Genomic DNA, 19,845 nt, shown 5'->3' on the forward strand with positions numbered 1-19,845 from the left:
TTAGTACTTAATATTAGTTTATTGTATTATTTTATTTTTTTAAAGGGGTGACTTGGTTTTATAGAAAGAATCAGTACTGGATGGAAGTCAAGAGAACTGGATTTTAGTCTCAATTTTGCCACTGATTAGTATTACATCATTGGGCAGCTTAGCCTCTGTGCCTGTTCTGAAAAAATGACAGAATGATGATATCTACTATCCTCTTCCAGGCAAATATTTCTATTTTCATATATATGTGGGAAGATGGCTACTCAGTGTAATGATCCTGTGAAGTAATGGTAAATGATTTCCTTGCTATCAGTAATTGCTTTATATTAAAATTAATTATTGCCTCCTCTATTTTCAGCTTCGGGCTCAGAATCAGGTCCTGAAAAAAGGTGTGGTAGATGAACAAGCGAATTCTGCTGCTTTAAAGGTATGAAACTTGTTTCATATTTGTATCGTGAGGGTTAAGTCAGTGTTGGGTGACACTCAAAGCAAGGGATTCGGCTGATTTTCTGTTAAGGTCCCAACAATGACACTGACTCACTAGGGATAGGAGAAGGTAATGTAGTTTTTTGTATTTAACTTTCCTACTTGCTTAGATATGAAGGTGATGCACTTTGATTTCCTTGCTAAAAAGTATAAAAAAGTATCATTTGACTTTCTCTTATGCTTTCTCTTCTACCTCACGGCCTCTCTTTAGCTAAAATTATCTGGATTAATGGGGCTTCTTATATGTCTTCATTATTAGATAGCACTCTGAGGGGGGTCTGTGTCCTATTCATATTTATATGCCCAGCATTCAGCAGATGGCTGTCCCCTAATAAATTTGAAAAGTGTGAATCATTTAGTCTTGCTTTTAAACTTGCATTTAATCTTGCTTTTGGGTTGAGCTGTTTAATAGTAATAACCTGTGTAAATCAGGTTACTCTGAGGGATACATTTTGTCATCAGCATCTTTGTTCACTGAGGGGAGAAATATGATAGGAAATGAAGGAATTTGTTTTTATCTCATTCTAGGAGGTATGTCATAAATACTGTTAGTGATACATATTTTTTAAATTTTTTAATGTTTGTTTATTTTTGAGAGACATAGAGAGACAGAGTGCGAGCCGGGGAGGGGCAGTGATAGAGGGGGACAGAATCTGAAGCAGGCTCCAGGCTCTGAGCTGTCAGCACAGAGCCTGATATGGGCTCGAACTCACGGATTGCGAGATCATGACCTGAGCTGAAGTCAGACACTCAACCGACTGAGCCCTCCAGACACCTCTGCTAAGTGATATTTCTAATTGGATAAATTAATTCTAGGATATAGATTTCTTCTTAGCCTGTTTCAGTTAAATATATTGTCTATGTCATTTTTCACTCTCTCCCTTGCCCGATTTTTAGACAAAAGGGATTAGGGTTCCCTTCACTCTTACGTCATCCTGGAGCAGCCCCGACCAGCGTCCTGTCCTGGGTGGTTCCTCTTGGGTAACCCAGAAATATATCCTCTTACGTGTAGTGTTGGACCCTAGCCTAGAGAACTCAGTCTTGAGAGCGCCCCCTCCTCGGGTGCTGTTGTGTGGACTCAGCGCTGAGTGGCTCAGAGCCCCATACCCAGACTTCCATAACTCTCTGCGCCCGAGCCAAGATTAGTAAACATGAGCTTTATAGTCAGGATTTGTTAGTCAAGTTCTTATTTTGCCTAAATATTGAAGAAGTGGTCATTATCTCTCTTAATGATGTTTATTTATTGATTTATTTTAAGTTTTAAAATTCATTTTGAGAGAGAAAGAGCAGCAAAGAGAGAGGGAGAGGGAGAGAGAATTCCAAGCCGGTTCTGCACCATCAGTGAGGAGCCTGATGCGGGGCTCAGACTCATGAACCACAAGGCCATGACCTGAGCCGAAGCAGGACGCTTAACCGACCGCACCACCTAGGCTCCCTCTCTCTTAATGATGTTTAAAACTGGGGAAGATATTTCCCGGAGTGTCTTAGTAGCCCACTCCAGCCTGTGACAGCATCCCCTTGCTGGTTGTTTGATTAAGTCTGCGATGGTGGCAGTGGTGGCGACGTTGGAGACGGTGACTATTTATTGAGCTCTCACTGTGTATCAGGCATTGCGCCAGGCGCATTACATCTGTTCTGTCAGTTCATCGTCACACAACTCTGTGAGGGCAGATAACATTATCGTCATCTCCCATTGCCGAAACTAGGGTTTACAGAGAGGTTGAAAGAGCTGCCTTCTGAAATTAATGATTGGTTAATGGAGTTGAAGAATTAGTCAGCTGGTAATTGTAAGGATGTAAAGAAATAACTCTGTTGTACTATTCATTGTAGTCATTACAGTTATAGTAAGAATGGCAATTTGCTGGTTTGCTCAATGGGAATATTAGGATGCCTTCTGTTAAAGCAGGCTTTTTGATATATTGGGTTTGCCTCTTCAGTGAGTTGTTAGATACTGGAAGCATTCATTGATTTGGATTTCTTTAATTTGAAATATATGATAATTTGGATATGGGCAGGTCTATGTTTACCATTAAACTCCAAGCAAAAATTAAGGGCTTACTGAGTCAGGGGAGCCTGGCTGGATCAGTCAGTAGAGCATACAGTCATGAGTTCCATATCATGATCATAGGGTCAGGAGTTTGAGCTCCGTGTGGAACATTAGTTTATTTAAAAAAAATGTGGGCTTACTAAAAACAATGGAAAAGAAAAATTGTTTCTCTCCTTCATGGAAACATTATTCGATGGTTCCATGGTTCGGCTGCTCTCACCATGCAAATAGTATCAGTAGATTGCAGACGCCAACCTTTGGTTTCTAGGTTGCTGTTTCAATATACTTATGTCACCTTATCATTAAGCTTGACCTCAACTTAGCATTGCAGTGGTTTTTCAGTGGAAGTAATAAAACTACACTTCTTTAAATACATAGTAGTATTTGGTCATCTGTGTTTGATAACCAGTGAACACAAAGTTGTCAGAACGTCATAAGTAAAATTAGTGAGAATAATATTTTTTAAAAATAGAGTGAAACTAAATATTTCTCTAGCTTTCCATTTTCCTACCCCATTATGGTACAAACAGTTCAGAATCGGCAGCAGAATATGTGTTGTTTAGATTTTAGATTTTGTTTCTATTTTCACTTGAAACTTTAAAGTAATTGCTGTAGGACAAACAGCATCTAAAACTATTCTGTTAAGATAATGCTGATTTTTGACTTTGATAAATCAGAATAGTTTAAAATCCATTGTTTTGGAAAGACTTCATTTTGGCTGAGTTAAATTCAGGGAGGATTTATGGGAAAATAAATGAATGCAAATAAATTGCTTCCCATTCTTACTGAAGGGCGTCATCAGAGAGCATGAAATTCACTCTCACATTTCAAGTTTATAAAATTGTAGCCTCAGGCTTTGGGCTTCCTCACCACCAGACACATATGCAACAACGTTATGCGCAACATATAGTTGTAGGTTTTTTACTTTAAGTTGATGACTGTTACTTCAGTATATATGCTGTTTTTCTTTTCTTTTTAAAATTACTTGGTTTGGCCAAAAAAAATGGTTTTGTCACAATACAGCTAAAAACATGGAACTGGCATGATAAACATACAACATGAATTCCCTGCAGCAAGAGGTTTTAATGATATTTTAGTGAAACAAAAATAATTTCATTACCTCTAAACCTTAAGGTGAAATTGTAAGGAATGGTCTGTTTTCACTCTAATGTAGGAACAACTGAAAATGAAGGATCAGTCATTGAGAAAACTGCAGCAGGAAATGGACAGTTTGACATTTCGAAATCTGCAGCTCGCCAAGAGGGTAGAACTACTTCAAGATGAATTGGCTCTAAGTGAACCTCGAGGCAAGAAGAACAAGGTAGGTCAAAGTGTCTGCTAGGTACAGACGGCTAAGGGCCATCTGGCTTTTAACAGAACACTTTACCTCCAAATGCCCTAATTTTTCATTATGGTGGCTGGATGTCGGGTCAAGGAAGCAGACATTTACTATTAATATATATTTTAATATTAGAAGCATTTTTTATATGAAAGATAGTGTTAAATAACTTATGAGGAGTAAACATGTACATGTTGGATTTAATGTCTGGAAAAAAGTGAAAGGAATATCTCATACTGGTCAAAATTACGGATATCTTTCAGTTACACTGAGTTGCTGTTAACTCAAGGCAGGGCAAATAAAATGAGAGACCGTGTTAAAGTGTAACAGCTCATGTGAAAGCAGCAGTCGAAATACTCATTATTTATGCTTGTAAATTTGCTGCAGATATTTCTTAGTGTTCATTTTTATGAGGCCAATTTAGGATTCTTGTGTGGTCAAGTTAAAATAAACTTTTTCCATTATAGTTTGTATAGTAAGACAAGATTCTCACTGCCGGGAGACGGGCGGTCTATACTGTTGAGCATTCTGTGCCTGAGAAGCTGCATTTTTTGAAGGGATAGGGGCTGGTGATGGAACTTTTAAGTCTTGTGTGTATGTGGAGCAGCACCTGGCAAATAGGTGGCCTGAGGCCGCAAGAGGAGGAGGGAGGGAGGGAAGAAGGAGGCACACGGCTCCCCCACAGCAGCGTGGAGTGTAGGGAAGAGCACAGGCTTTGGAGTTAAGCTGAGGCTTGAATTCTTTGCACCCCCAGTTTCCTCATCAGCACTGAGGACACGCTCAGGTTTGTTGAGTAGTACTTGGGATCCTGTAAAAGTGGCTGGAACTGTTTCTGCCATATGATAGGCAATCAACAGAATCGTATGTTAGTACATTTCCTCTACATGAAAGAATTCTCTAGAGTGGTAATTTTCAAATAAATGGGGAAGTGAGGTAGAAACAGATATATGTTAGAATCACTTGGGAACTTTTGTCAGAATACACATGTTCTGGGGATTCTGCCAGAGTCTTGGGGAAGGAATACCCACATGTACTTCAGACAGGCTCCCCGGGTTGGCAGGGTCCTCTCCGAGAGCTGTTTTCCCAGAGGTTTGGGGATAACACCTTGGAATTAACGTTAATTAAAGCTTCCCAACTTTGGAAGGACTGTGACCCAGAATATGTCATTTGGCAGTTTTCCTTTGTGCAGCTCTCGTGTCCCAGACACAATGGATATTTAATGTTTTGTTTTTAATATAGCTACTCTATATTCAAAGGGCTTTCCAACCCTTGGTTCGCACTGGATCAGTAAGTAACTTCATTTTAGGTGAGGAGTGAGGGCACAAGAAAGGCAGAGGAGGGTGGTGACTGATGTCTGAACACAGTTTCATTGTTAGGCTGTCCCTGGAATAGTCTCAGCTCTTGTATTCCATGAAAACAAATGTTCATTATTGGCTTTCTTAACTAGTGCTATTCTTCTATATAGAAAAAGTTGATATTGGTAAAAAAGGAAAAGGAAGGTGTTTTTCATGATTTTTGAGCTTTTTCCTTCCATTTATTTATAATAGCTTTATTTTATGTAGTTGTGTATTTTTAAAAAAGCCATGTGAACTTTTGTATAAATTCTTGTGAATGCTAACTTAGTACAATTTCTTTCTTTTTAATGTTTATTTTTGAGAGAGAGAGAGAGAGAGAGACAGAGCATGAGTGGGGGAGGGGCAGTCAGGGAGGAGACACAGAATCCAATGCTGGCTCCAGGCTCTGAGCTGTCAGCATGGAGCCTGTCCCAGGGCTTGAACCCATGAACTGTGAGATTATGACCTGAGCTGAAATCGGATGCTTAACCGACTGAGCCACCCAGGCACCCCAATTTATTTCAATTTCTTAAAGGAGTCTAACAACTCAGACTCCTGAAATTTGTAAAACTGTCATTTTCCCCTAACCAAAAGATCAACTTGAAATGATGTTTTGTAGCGTATTTTTATTGCTGCTTTCTGGGCCTACTATGTCTTCTTAGAAGCACTCCCGGACTGATCTGCAAAGAACAGTGAGCCTTATCTGTTTTCTGTTTCCTCTATCTCCTTTTGAAGCTCTTCTATTCATTCCAGTATTTGCAGTTCCTACTTGTGGCAAATGGGAAAAGTTAAATGATAGATTGCATACTTCTTGCAGGATTGTTTGAGAATGGTGCACACCTAGAAGAGACAAGCTACTAAAATGCTAGAAAAATCTGTGTACTTTCGGATGTTTCTCTAAAGGATGAAAAGTCTTGTGGACATAACTTCTTCTTTCCATTAGAAAAGTGGAGAGTCTTCTCAGTTGAGTCAGGAGCAGAAGAGCGTCTTTGATGAAGATCTGCAGAAGAAGATAGAAGAGAATGAACGGTTACATATACAAGTAAGGAAATCTTTCGGTTTCTCCAGTGAATTAAAGATGAGTCGTACAATCTGGAATGTGGAAAAAGCAATGCAGGGCAGAGTGTTGTGTGTGTTTTAATGTCTCCTGTGGTTGTTAGGTATATATGTCCGTATATAAATCTCTTTCATATCATAATCTGAATGTGTGCTTTGAAGTATGCATTTGTTTAGAGGATGGCAGAATAACTTTACAACTTAACAGTGCATAAATATAGTAGACACTGTTCATTTTAGCTAGAAAATGATTAGATGGATCATTTAGATGGAGGCTTATCAATAAGCAGTGTTTGTTTTTTAAGTTATTACTTATATTTAGCTGGCTTGTATTTAGTTAGTCTGTAAGGTCTGTCAGGGCACCCATGTCACTTTATATGCTTTCCCCCAGGACAGGGTCTCTGTCTCCTGGCAGATGCTCAAATATTTATGGAATGTTGAATAATCGGTGTTTACTTCCAAACACTCAGCATATTTTAAGAGTCATAGTGTAATATATCCAGCTGTGCTTCCTGAATTTTTTGTGAAATGGAGTGCATAGTTAAATGGTGGAAAATAAATATATATTAATTTCTTTTTACAAATGTTAACAAAATGAGCTTTTGACTTCAGTGCGTTTTGTGTTAAGCATTCATAATACTTAATTACCACTGGATTCTTATTAAGGAAAAGAGTCTGACCTGTTTTAGGAATGACAGTTATTTGAATTTTGATTATTTAATTGTGGAAGTAGCGTAGCAGAAAAATTATACCCTGCTCAGTTGAATTCCCTCTGCATGCCAGAAGTTGTTTGAAAGAAATCCGTGAGACTGAGAGGAAGGAGATCTCGGCTTCGGCATGGATGTCCTGTGTTCACATCTCGTTTCTACATTTGACAAGCTGTGTAGACCATCGAAGCTTTGGCTTCCCCAAGTGTAAAGGAGGGATAACAGTAGTATTACCTCTGACCTACTGTGAGGATCCACTGAGATCATGCCTGTGTGGGTTTTGTGTAGTGAGCATATGCAACTGGTGGAAATTGCTCAATGAAGTCACTGCTGTTGTTTTCCTCTTCGTTTGTCCATATTAGGAGATCCCGAAAAGAGAAAAATGATCTTTCCTTTTTAGTTTTTTGAAGCTGATGAGCAGCACAAACATGTGGAGGCCGAGCTGAGGAGTCGACTGGCCACCCTGGAGATGGAGGCGGCCCAGCACCAAGCCGTGGTCGATGGCCTGACGCGGAAGTACATGGAAACTATCGAGAAACTGCAGAATGACAAGGCCAAACTAGAAGTAAGCCCCACTGTTGGTGAGAGCACATTAGGAGATAGGGCTCTTGCAAATCTTCTGTGTGCTGGCGGAATGCAGAGTTAGCCATTCACGGGGAGGCGCTGGGCTGCAGAGTCCCCTAAGTGTGCTCTCTTCTACAGCCTGAGTCATCTGCTTTTCTTTTTCTTCTAAAATTCAGGTAAAATCTCAGACTCTAGAAAAGGAGGCCAAGGAATGTCGGCTTCGAACAGAAGAATGGTATGTGGAAACGTGAATTCCAAGGGGCCCTGAAGTAAGAATCGGAAGACCTGAGTTTTGGTTTAGCAACTCTTCTCTCTTAATTTCCTCACACTTGAAATGAGCCAGGAGTAGGCCATCTCCAGGGTCCCCCTCAGTTCTACTCTCTCTGGGGCCGCACACACTCGCGGTGGAGCGGCTTGTGTGTTAGTCCTCAGCCTGCAGACGTTTGCTGCTGTGACAGATCATGTCCTGGGGCTCCTGTACTGAGGACTGGATTCTTTCTGTTTCAGACTACACTGAAGAGAGAGCCTTCTGATAGTCCCAGGCAGGAAAACAGACTCATTACCACTGTGCCAACCTTTTAATGGTCCATTTTGAATAAAATAGAGGTTATGTGATCTAATTTGGAGACACCTAAATCTTAGAATATGATAAAGTGATGGGTGGTAAAAGCATACTCCAGTATTTATTTGGTAAATGACCTAATATTTTAGGTTTTAACAGAATCAGTCATGAGAATTTCTTCAATTTAGTTGCATTGGTGGAATCCCATGCATGGTATAGATGTATACTTATACTCATAATAGAATCAAAAATAGAGAAATTATTAGATTTTAAGCCCAAGGGGAAGTCAAATCTTATATAATACTTAAAAAAGAACTACTGTAATACTTGAACAAACAGGTCTGTGCTAATAAGAGAAAATTTGTGATTTTGAAATGACTGTAAGATTACTTTACACTTGGGGAAATAAACTGGTAAGATTGTATTAGATATTGGGACTGTGATAAATTCTGACAGTCTTCAGCGTTATTCAACAGAAGTCTCAGGGGCTTCAGAACTGAGGCTTAGTATTTTTCTTATCTTCATCTTTTAATAACTGTCTCCTAGCAAGTGTTTCCCGGGGTCAGGCACCGTTCTCTGAAAGCCTGATACCAGCTGTTGTGGCAACAAGGAAGTGAGGATCCACTGTCTGACTGGTGATAATGTGGTTTTGTATGTTTTTTCTTTCAGTCAATTACAGTTAAAGAACCTTCATGAAGATTTGTCAGGTAGATTAGAGGAGTCCTTATCAATCATCAGTGAAAAAGTACCTTTTAATGATACAAGTAGGTATTATGTACAGTTTTCCATTATTTGCAACTTTGAACCTCTCTATGGTAATGAACTAATTAAAATAATTTTTAATTTATGTGGCAAAAAACTTCATTGGCTCGACACAAGATAGCTTTCTTTTTGTTTTTTTTTGATTGGCTTTGGCCCTCATATTCTTTAGAGAGACTGACTCCAAAGTCAACCTTCTTGGAAAAAGCTCAAATCCACTTATTTTTTATTGCACATATTTAGCATATCCCAAGGGAAAAACCTACCTGCACATAAAATACCTGAAATTTTGTATATGAAGAGTTGCTCATGGTGGAGGGAGTGGGGGAAGGGAGATGGGCAATGGTTCTTCTCAACCTGGTATCTCCTACCCAGTGGATACCGAGCTGAGTTTAGTAAGTCCTGCCTCCTCTGCATCCTGAGGATGGTCTGGTAATTTCCGTAGCCAGGAGCAAGAAAAATAACTTAAAAAAAAATCAACTTACATGTATAGTGGGTACCAATTTTGTAACATTTAGATAATAATTAAATCTTGAAAACAATGTATTTTAATTAGTTGCTTGGAATTTTGACGCCTTTATTCAGTTAAGTACAGATTTCCCTTCTTACAATCACATGATCGAAAGTTTTTACTTCCCCTAAAGTTTTCTTCTGGAAGACCTAAGAAAAGAGGAAAGAAAAGACACCAAAGAAAAAAACAGCAGTTTGATCTAACACTGAAATCACTTATGTCATCACTATATCAAAAACCCAAGTTCCTCTCAAAACAACACCTGTTTCTAGTTTCTCCATCAATGTCAGAAGCGCCCACATACTTTGATCCCTTAAACTTGAAGTCTTGGCATTTCATTTTCCCTTTAATCCTTGTATCAGTTAGTCATCAGGCTCTAACCATTTCCTTCTGGATCTCTCTTTTTTTTTTAATTTTCCCTTTCCAATACCAGTTGTCACCTTGCTTTAGATCCTCACCATGTCAGTGTGAGTTACTTCTTTGAGTTCTGAAAGATTTAGAGATCATTTGCTGAGTACCTAGATGGGTAGGGAGCACAAGGGGTACAAAGTTTCTACGACAGAAATATCAAGGTACTCTAAAGGAACTTATAGTCTGGAAGGGGAAAGATAATGTATAGAATTGTCTAAAATACAATTTAACTTGTTCAATAAAGAGACTGTTGGGGTTTCCGAGGAAGGACAAGTTACTGCTGGAGGGGTTGTTTGGGGAAGTCTTTTGGAGAAAGTGTGCTTTGAGCTGGGCTGTAGCTTTTATTGAGCAGAAAGGCAGGAGAACCAGCCAGGGACTTGAGTGGAACGTGGTACATGGGGCAAGAGGTGCTGTAATGGTCTGATGAGCAGTAATTAGTTAAGTGTGGGTGGGAGGTGGGGGCAGTGACGAGTGAGTTCTGAAAGGCTGGACCCAAGGAGTTGGGATGTAGTTCACAACACGGTGGAGTTGTTGAAGCTTTTGATCCAGGGAACTTCACCATGAGATCTGTGCTCTCACAAGAGTTGTCTGGTAAGGGTGTAGACTGCCCTGAAATGGGCATGGGGCCCACACTACTGTGATGCTAGTCTTGGTGTCCTGTTAGGGAGGTTGGAGCCCGAGTCATTGGGGAGATAGATACAGGCAGGCAGGGGAGTGTGAGGGGGGAGTGTGGGGGAAAGATGTGGGACTGTTGACAGAAACCAGAGAGGCAGGAGAGAGGCAGGTTTATGGGCAGGGTGGTGAGGTAAAACTTTGTTTAATATTCTGACAGATGGATTGGTGTATATCTAGCTATCTATTGGTGTACGCATTTCTAATAAAGCCAAGACCTTGGAGAGAGACTCACGTTGACCCTGTGGGGATGGATGGGCCTTGAGAATGGTGGGAATGAGGGGAGGGGCTGTGCAGCACCCTTGAGAGCTGTGATCAGGAACGAGAGAGGCTGGGGTGGAGATATTGGTGAGTTGGGAAAATGGGGTGCCATGGGAGCCAGGGAAGGCAGTGTTCAGCCTGGTGGTGCTGGGCAGCAGTTCTAAGTTCTAGCAATGCTGCGGGGAGCTCAGAGACGGGGATAGACAGTAAAGGCAGGTGCTTTGTTGACTTGGAGAAGAGTGTTTTTGCACAGGGTAGAGGTGGACACCAGATGGCTGGCAGAGGGTTAGAGGTGAATGAGTGCTGAGGAAACAGGCAGAGACATGTTGTCCTTTGAGCAGGGGGAAAGGATGGGAGCTCAGTAAGAGAAAAGGCATTGTGTGCTGGGGATGGGTGAAGGCAGAGGACTCAGTATGATAGAAGAGGAAGAAGTCACTATGAGGATACAGTTTAAAAAGCTGCAGCAAATGCTTTTTTTTTTTTGAAGGTAATTTTGAAGATGTAGGGAGGAGAGGGTGGTTGATGGACTAGGACATGAGGGATCAGAAGGGGCTATTGTTGGGAACCCAGGGGGAAGGTTGGCTGAGGACAGGATATGTGAAGCCATGGACTGCGAGGGTGGAGAGTAGGGAACATAAGAACCCCTTGGGCTTTGGCTCTGCTCCTCCATAGCATTGTAAAGGGAGTCCACCCCATCTATGAAGCAGAGGATGAGAGGAGGCATAGTGTTTGGGGCTTAAAATGGAAAAGGTTTCGAGCAGATGCCTTGGGAAGGGACACAGCAATGAAGTCATGGATTTCGGAGTAGCATTAAAGCCCACTTAAGTTTGGTAAACTAGGTTGTCATGGACCCTGATCTCCTTTTGTGTTAGCAAGAACACTGTTGGAAACGATGGGAAAGAAAACAGGCAAGGCCCAGAGAGAACTGAGAGGAAAATAATCCAGTTGTGGATGGGAGACCAAGCCCTTCGTAGAAATGGGGCCGTAAGTGAGACCTGGGTGAGAGTGGCATAGGCAGCAGGTCTTTCTGGCTGAGGATCAGGCAGAGGGGAGGTTTGAGTGGCTGAAGTGGTGTGCAGAGGTTCATAGAGATGGAGGCGGGGATTGAAGTGTGAGGCCAGGTGAAGCTAACAGAGGTTGATGATGGAGTCTGGGGTAGAGAGAAGGACTGTGAGAAAGATGAGACCAACCCAGAAAAGTTAGGATTGAGTTGTTGGGGTCAGCAGTAGCAGACCATGGTAGATTGTCACATATCGTACTGTCATGAAAACAGTGGTATTTTTGGATGATTGGTATGGCAACTGTGGGCGGGATGATTTTAAAAGGGAGCATGACTGAAGACCGCAAGGATATCATGGGCGTAAGTAATCGTGATAGGCCTCAAGTTTTTGAAATGGTTTCTTAGAAACAGAAACTCAGGGTTTATCTTAAAGTTACAAAATTTGGGGGGATGCTTGGCTGGATAGATCTCAGAGTTGTGAGTTCACACTCCATAAGAAAAATTTGAAAGTATTACTTTATCAGAGAAATAGCTGATTCCATATAAATTCCATTATTGTCTTATACGATGATTGTGGCTTTATAAAAGCTGATTTCGCGGGAGCAAAGGGAGCAGGCTCGTCTGCAGAGGGCAGTGCAGGCCTCAGTGTCTCCACCCGCCGCCACCCCACTGCCCTAACCAGAGTTCCCAGGGCAGCAGCAGCTACACCGTCTGGCCCACAGACGCCTGCTGCCTGCCCAGGTCACCCTTGGAATTCACATTGGTTTCCCCACAGACATCCCTAAAAGTGCCCCCCACTTGATGACAGCCTTATCTTCCTCAGTCCCAGCCCCTTCCCCAGGTCTTCCTAGATGGCCCAGCAACCCCTTCTCTCCTGTGCCGTAGTTTATTACCTGGGACTGGGGGAGGAGTCCCAGTTGGGGTTGGCCACCTGTCCCGAGGGGACCCTGTCCAGGTCGAGAGTACGGCCTGATGGTTCTATGCAGTACCTGGTTGAGTGGGGAGGCGGGGGCATCTTCTGAACAGCCTGCCTCTGCCCACCTCCCCATTCACACACACCGGCACTTTCATACCCTGAACTCTGACGTCACCTACAGCTGCAATGTACCTGGGGAGGTAGGGGGTAGTTCTCTCTACTGCCCAGGCTGGAATCCAGGTGAGGGGACTGGGGGAGAACCTCTCTCTTCTCTGCTCCCTTCATGATTCCTGACCCTTCCCCCATCCCTCTTCCCAATTTCTTTGATGTTACTTTGTTACAGCTTTTTAAATATTTTTTAAAATTATTTAACCCCTGGGGAAGGAGACTGAGGGCAGGGGAGGGTGGGGGATGATAAAGGATCCCAGACTCTGTATGACTGAAATAAAGGTAAATAAATAAAACCAAAAAAATTTCTTAGGTAAAGCTGATTTTCCTGCAGAGTATTTATTTTTCAGTTATGTTGTTTTTCTGTAAATGTAAAATGAATTAACATGCATCGATTTTTGTTTTGTAGAATATAGTCAGTATAACGCTCTAAACGTTCCACTCCACAATCGGAGACATCAGGTAATGATGTTTTTATTTTCAGCCATGTGTCAGACTTTTCAGAAACAAGAATTTATTGGTTTGGGCCTCTGTTCAGTGCACTAAACCATTGTGTTTAACTTTTGCTTCACTTTGTCATACGTTTTTAAAAAATTGCATAACCTGCTGTTCATTGAATTCATAAATAATACAGATTTTTGCTCTCTCTCATCTGATAACATTGGAACTGAATTAGGGGATGCACTAATTTTTATGAATCCTACCTTTCTTTGAGGTCGGTGTACCTTGTGCTTATACCGTCTAGGTTAAGTAAGGAGATCTATTTGCCATAACTGGTGGTTTTTTAATTTACTTAGATGGGAATATTAAAATCCAGTGGGAACAAATGAATTTAAGGAATAATTATACTAGAATTTAAGTGTTTTCTCTAAAAGGAAACTTACCAATGTTGTTTGAGATTAGTAATTGGATAGTTGACTCTATATACTTTCTATTTAAAAGCTCAAGATGCGGGACATTGCCGGGCAGGCCCTGGCTTTTGTGCAAGATCTTGTGACGGCTCTACTGAACTTTCACACCTATACAGAACAGAGGATTCAGATTTTTCCTATTGATTCTGCCATTGACACTATATCTCCATTGAATCAGAAGGTAAAGTTAACTCAGGATACCTTTCTTTGCTCTGAACAAATAGGAAGGCGTGTTATTTCTTTTCAAACCCCTGCTGTGCATCAGCCAAGTGCCATGGAGGACATGGAAGAAGACTGTAAGTCACAGTCTTTACCCTCAAGATAAAATATGGCAAACACAGAGATTCTTAAGAAATTAATTACTAGGGGGAGAGTGGTTGATAAGACCAGTAAGTGAACTGAGGTCATCAAGGAGGAAAGATTGCTGTTGGTGGTGGTGTCTGGGCAAGATTCTTCGGCGGTTTGAATGGGCTTTGAAAAATGAGCAGGAACTGAGTAGGAGGAGAGAAATAAGGTGGGTCTTCCATGAGCAAAGTCACAGAGTGAGAAAGCATAAAGAAGTGTGTGTGGGGGGAGGGAGGGAGCAGTGAGCAAACTGTTTTGGCAAGAGTGTCAAGTCTTCCAAGTGGAGGAGTGAGAGATCAGGTTGCAAAGAAAAAACATGGCTCCAGACTCTAGAAGGCCCCTGGATGGAGGACTTTTGTAGTTTTTTGACCAGGATGTCATGTGCCATGCACAGAAGGAAAGGTGTATTTTATTGTTGGAAAAGTTAATTTGTTGGCATTTTTCTCTCTCCTTGTTTATACTCACCGTGTAACTTTCATCATGGGATATATTTAAAAGCAAAAAACTACGTGTGTATAGTTGACCCTTGCAGGGGTAAGGAGTTGGGGTGAGACTGCTTCTCTGCTTGATCTTTGGGATATTTTCAGAGGGTGCGAAGTTTAAATAAGGAATAGAAGAGGGCTAAGTATTGCTCTCTTCAGTCCATGTGCTTTTTTGGGGCCTGGCAAATTTTGTTCCTTCCTTTCCTTTTTTCTCCCCAGCTGGTTCTTTTTTTTTTTAGTGTTCATTTTGAGTGAGTGAGAGAGAGAGAAAGAGAGAGAGAGAGAGAAAGAATCCCAAGCAGTCTCCATGCTGTCAGCACAGAGCCTGCTGCAGGGCTCAAACTCACAAACCATCAGATCATGGCCTGAGCCAAAATTAAGAGTTGGATGTGGAATGGCTTAACCAGCTGAGCCACCGAGCCACCCCACCCCTCTCCCATTTCCCGCCAGCTCGTTCTCAGAAAAGGATTTAAGATAGCTTGCGGGACCACATTTAGCCGAAAAGGAAAGATAGTAAGTGTATTCGTTAGGTAATTATACCAAAATTTAATTGTTTAAAATGACAAATGTTTATTATCTCACACACTTCCTGTGGGTCAGGAATTCAGGAGAAAATTAGCTGGATGGGCTTCTGGCTCACGATCTTTCATGAGGTTTCAATCAGGAGTCAGCTGAAGCTGCATTCATCTAGAGACTTCCTAGGGTGCGGGATTTGCTTCCCAGGTGGCTCACTCCCGTGGCTGGTGAGTTAGTGCTGGTTGTTGGCTGGAAGCCTTGGTTTCTCAATGGGAACACCTCTCCACAGGGCTGCTTGAGTGTCCTCAGGACATAGTTAACTTCCCCTAGAACAAGGGATCCAAGAGAGAGCAAAGTGGAAGCCACAATACCTGTTGTTACTTAGCCTGGGTACTGAGTACCATCACTTCCACCATATTGTATCGGTCACACAGACCAGCCCTGAAGCAGTGTGCTAGGGTACTATACACAAGCCAAGAATGGCCTGGGCGGGATCATTGGGGCCAGTGAAGGCAGCTCCCGCAGGGAGGAAATGGAGGGGTTTCGCTGTAGATGTGGCTCTCAGTGCCCCATGTGGCATTCTGAAATGAATCTGCCACACTTCCTACTTGGCTGATTCTTTTTCCTAGCTTGTTTTTGTGTATGATGCAGTGTTTCCAGGGTTTGAATAGTGTTTATGTCCATGGACCCTGTAAATACCTATTAGTATAGCAAAAGCCTGGAGCTAGACCAAAACTCTGGAGCCAGACTACTGGGCCCCCCAGCCCTGTTCTGCCACTTTCTATGTCCCCTTGGGCAATTTCTTTATTCTCTCTGTGCTTCATTTTCCTAATCTTTAAAGTTGAGGATAGAGTACATACCTCATAGGTATATGTGTATGAGGATTAAGTGGATAATAGGCACATAGTATGCACCCAGTAAAGGTTAGTTCTTATTATCATTGTCTTACAAATAGGAAACCCTCAGAAGATGCTTGATTTTCATCAGTTTTGATCTGACCTCATACATTTACTGAAGTTCATAAACAAATTTTGGGCCTTTGAAATGCTCTTCAGTTTCACTGTGGGAAAAAGCTTTCAGATGACTTGGGTAGGGAAAACAGGACTACAGCATTTTAATGTGGTTATCTTTTCTCTGACACTTCCTATAGTAGCAAGAAAATATATTTTACTTATTGCTGGTCCTTTGTGTGTTATTGGAATTTTATTTTAGCTTGTTGCGTATAATACCCACACAGGGAGAGTCACATATGTTAATCTTAACTTCCTGAAACACTTCATTACTTTGAGAAATTCATGTATTTCTCAATAGCTTACCTTTGGTGTTTTAGCCTCTGAAAGGTTCTATGTGGTTTCCCTAATAAGTCTGTTATTGAAGGGGATTCAGAAACCACTTGTTAAAAGACGACCAGGGTGTTTAGACTTGTTCATAGAATCATAAAGTAGACATTTAGATGTGTAAGCCTAATGTTCACCTTCACAAATCTAAAGCTTGAAGTCCAAGAGATTGAGATGCCCAGAGCCATGTATCTATAGTTTGGGGTATGGCTGGTTGAATCACATTTGTGCATAGTGAGATCTTACATTTCTATACTCATGCTGAATTAGTTCTTTATAAATACTAAGTATCATTGACAGTTATGAAAGTTTTTATATCCTCATGTTGGTGATAATTATATTCCTGGACTTTGTTAACCCTGAACATTGTCCACAGTACAAATAAGAATCTGTCCTCAATAGACTTGTTTTTTAAAAATGAGGTACAGGGGCACCTGGGTGGCTCAGTTGGTTAAGCATCTGACTTTGGCTCAGGTCATGATCTCACCTCTTGTGAGTTTGAGTCACATACCAGGCTCTGTGCTGCCAGCTCGGAGCCTGGAGCCTGCTTCGAATTCTGTGTCTCTCTCTCTTCCTCTCCCTTGCTCGCTCTCGCTCTCTCTCTCTCTCTCTCTCTAACACACACACACACACACACACACACACTCACTCACACACACACACACACACACACACACACTCTCTTTCTCTCTCTCTTAAATAAACATTAAAAAAATTTTTTTAAATGATGTACGTAACCTAAAAATCTTTCATATAGTTTTGATTTTCTTTTCTTTTTTTTAATAGAGACCCCTGTAGAGAAGCAGGTATTTGGGGAAGGCCTCTTGGTGCTGGTTGTGATGCAGTGTCCCTTCCCCATCTCCACCCATGCCCGGTTGTTAATTATGTTCCCTCCACCCCCTCCAAGTTTCTTTCTCCTTTTGGAATGAGAGGGGATTGGGGATTGTATTTGGGACAATTAGAGGGGAGCATATCTGTTTTGTAAAAGCCAAATTTCCCGGAAAAACTTGCCTAAAGAGTTTAGGTTTGTAACTCAGTGGAGTCCATTTACTAATATGTTGGTATTTGCTATTTTCCAGTAATGTAACTCCCAATTCTTTCCCTTCTGTATTTAGTTCTCACAGTACCTTCATGAAAATGCGTCCTACGTCCGCCCTCTTGAGGAAGGAATGCTTCATTTATTTGAAAGTATTACTGAGGATACTGTGACTGTCCTGGTAATTTTCTTCGGGTTTCACTTCTGGAAGTGGAGGCTTCTCATTGTCAAATAACGCTATTAACCACGAAATTATTTATCTTTTCCAGGAGACTACTGTGAAATTGAAAACTTTTTCAGAGCACTTAACTTCTTACATATGTTTTCTTAGGAAGATTCTTCCTTATCAGTTAAAAAGGTACTTAAGCCTTGAGGCCAGTTGGGGAATTGTGGGGTGTCACCTGACCTGTGCTGGAGTTAATAAAATAGTGACATGCCCCTTGTGATCTGCCTGACCTTTCTGCACCATGACCAATTTGGATTTTGTGAAAAAGGAAAATATGGTGTGAGCAGCATCAACTTACATTTAAGAAAATCAATTATAGTGCATGAGTTAGGGTTTTTTGACTAGTTCTATACCTTGGTTACTGCTATAACCACGTAACACTGTGAATCTGTGTTTTCAGTGATTGTGAATCACACATTTATTGAAAGAAGTATTTCAGTTTTATCTTTTTGCTGTAAACATTTAGATGGGGGTTATAGTAGTTAGCTTCTATGATTGGATCTGTAATCATTAGGTTTCTTTGACGTGGTATTTTCTTGTTTTTGGTTTATTTAAGTTATAAACTAAAAACTTGTGTATGTGCTCCAGCCCTCGTGGAAGATGTCCTTTTGTAACCTTAAGTATTCTTTGGAAGGGAAAGTGAAAATAATCTCCATAACTAGAAATTTGATATTGCTTGTACATTTTGATACTTTTGGTCTAAAATTGCCAAGACCCCCTACTCCATCTAAATCTTTTCATCCTAAGATTTAGCCTTAGGGGGGGAAGAAAAGAATAATACAACAAGAACACAAGAGAAATAAGAACATAGATGTGTTATAATATATTGCAGGATAAGGTTTAGAAAATATGTAGATGAGTTACTTAGAGATACTGAAAATATACAAGTAATTACAGTTCATAAATCCGTATAAACTAACGTAGCACATTTTACCTTTTCAAAAACATACACTTTCATTATTTGAAACATTTACTTTGTGTTAAAAGCCATTTATTTCCTAATTAAATGGTATTTAATTCCTAATTAAAAGTTATTTCAGTAACCAAATGTTATGATTTGTGGGTATAATAGAATTTTAGGAATCAGGGAATTAGGAATCAGAATTTTACTGTAAATTTACTATAATTTTATGAATTACAGTTTACAGGTATAATAGAATTTTAGGAATCAGGGAATTAGGAATCAGAATTTTACTGTAAATTTACTATAATTTTATGAATTACAGTTTCATTCAGATGCTTACATCTTATGATTCAGCGTAAAGATTTTTTGAAAATTGACTCCAGAAGTTTAAATTAACAGTAAACTGAATATACCATATTGACCTGGCTTATGTTTAAGAGGAGTCTGAGAACCATTGCAAAACTGGTATTTACAACTTGAAACACTTAGGCATTTTAATTTTACCTTAATTTATTTTTTCACTATTATATTTTTAGAAACATTGGATAAGACCTTTTTTGATCTAAGATTCCTATTCTTAGAATGTTTTGTTCCCTACCCCAAAGTGTGTTTATGTTTTTAGGCAACTTTTCATTATTGGTTTCAAAACCACTTTAACTGACAAGATGGCATGTTTCTTAGTAGTAAATGGGCTGAGTATTGAATGAAGCTGTCTGCTATAAAGTAGAAAGAAGTGGCCAGATTGAGGAGAGGGAAATTATTATAATTCCTGTGTTAATAACTTTTCTAGCTTTATGTAAAAAGCATTTTGCTTGATTACCTGCACATTTTTAATAAACACTGTTAAAAGTCCACTTGTTTTTTTGACCTTACAAATACACATACTATAAAGGTTTCTTAATGATTCTGTCTGCTTGTTCCTGTTCAGTTCCCTTTAGGAAGTCAGTCAATTAGATATTTTTCTCCTGAAAATATTTTTGTAATTTTTTCTTTTTTTCTTTTCTTTTCTTTTTTTTTTTGTATATTTTTCTCTTCTTTCTTCTTTTCTTTTCTTTTTTCTTCCTTTGCCTTCCTTTTTCCTTTCCTTTCAGCTCTGTGCCCAGTGTGGGGCTTGAACTCATGACTCCAAGATCAAGAATCACGAGTCAACCAGGCACCCTTCCTCAAAATACCTTTTTCCTCAAAATATTTTTTAATGTTTTGTTTTCATGCGTTTGTCTTTATTTTTTTAATGTTTATTTTTGAGAGAGAGAGACCCAAAGTATGAGTGAGGGAGGTACAGAGAGAGAGAAAGGGAGAAACAGAAT

At 40.4% G+C, this 19,845-nt stretch overlaps 1 protein-coding gene across 1 annotated transcript in view; it reads left to right on the forward strand.

The window, feature by feature from the left end:
- The window catches only part of PPP1R21 (protein phosphatase 1 regulatory subunit 21), a 62,021-nt gene that overhangs the window by 9,290 nt on the left and 32,886 nt on the right, over positions 1-19,845 (forward strand). Inside the window, exons 2-11 of the mRNA XM_029937322.1 lie at positions 347-415; positions 3,696-3,842; positions 6,138-6,236; positions 7,358-7,522; positions 7,698-7,756; positions 8,753-8,847; positions 13,191-13,243; positions 13,724-13,873; positions 17,488-17,589; positions 17,678-17,766. Coding sequence (XP_029793182.1) covers positions 347-415; positions 3,696-3,842; positions 6,138-6,236; positions 7,358-7,522; positions 7,698-7,756; positions 8,753-8,847; positions 13,191-13,243; positions 13,724-13,873; positions 17,488-17,589; positions 17,678-17,766 — 1,028 coding nt within the window. The remainder of the gene's footprint in view (positions 1-346; positions 416-3,695; positions 3,843-6,137; positions 6,237-7,357; positions 7,523-7,697; positions 7,757-8,752; positions 8,848-13,190; positions 13,244-13,723; positions 13,874-17,487; positions 17,590-17,677; positions 17,767-19,845) is intronic.

Source organism: Suricata suricatta, chromosome 4 (genome assembly GCF_006229205.1).
Source record: "Suricata suricatta isolate VVHF042 chromosome 4, meerkat_22Aug2017_6uvM2_HiC, whole genome shotgun sequence".
In the NCBI taxonomy this organism is placed as follows: Eukaryota; Metazoa; Chordata; class Mammalia; order Carnivora; family Herpestidae; genus Suricata; species Suricata suricatta.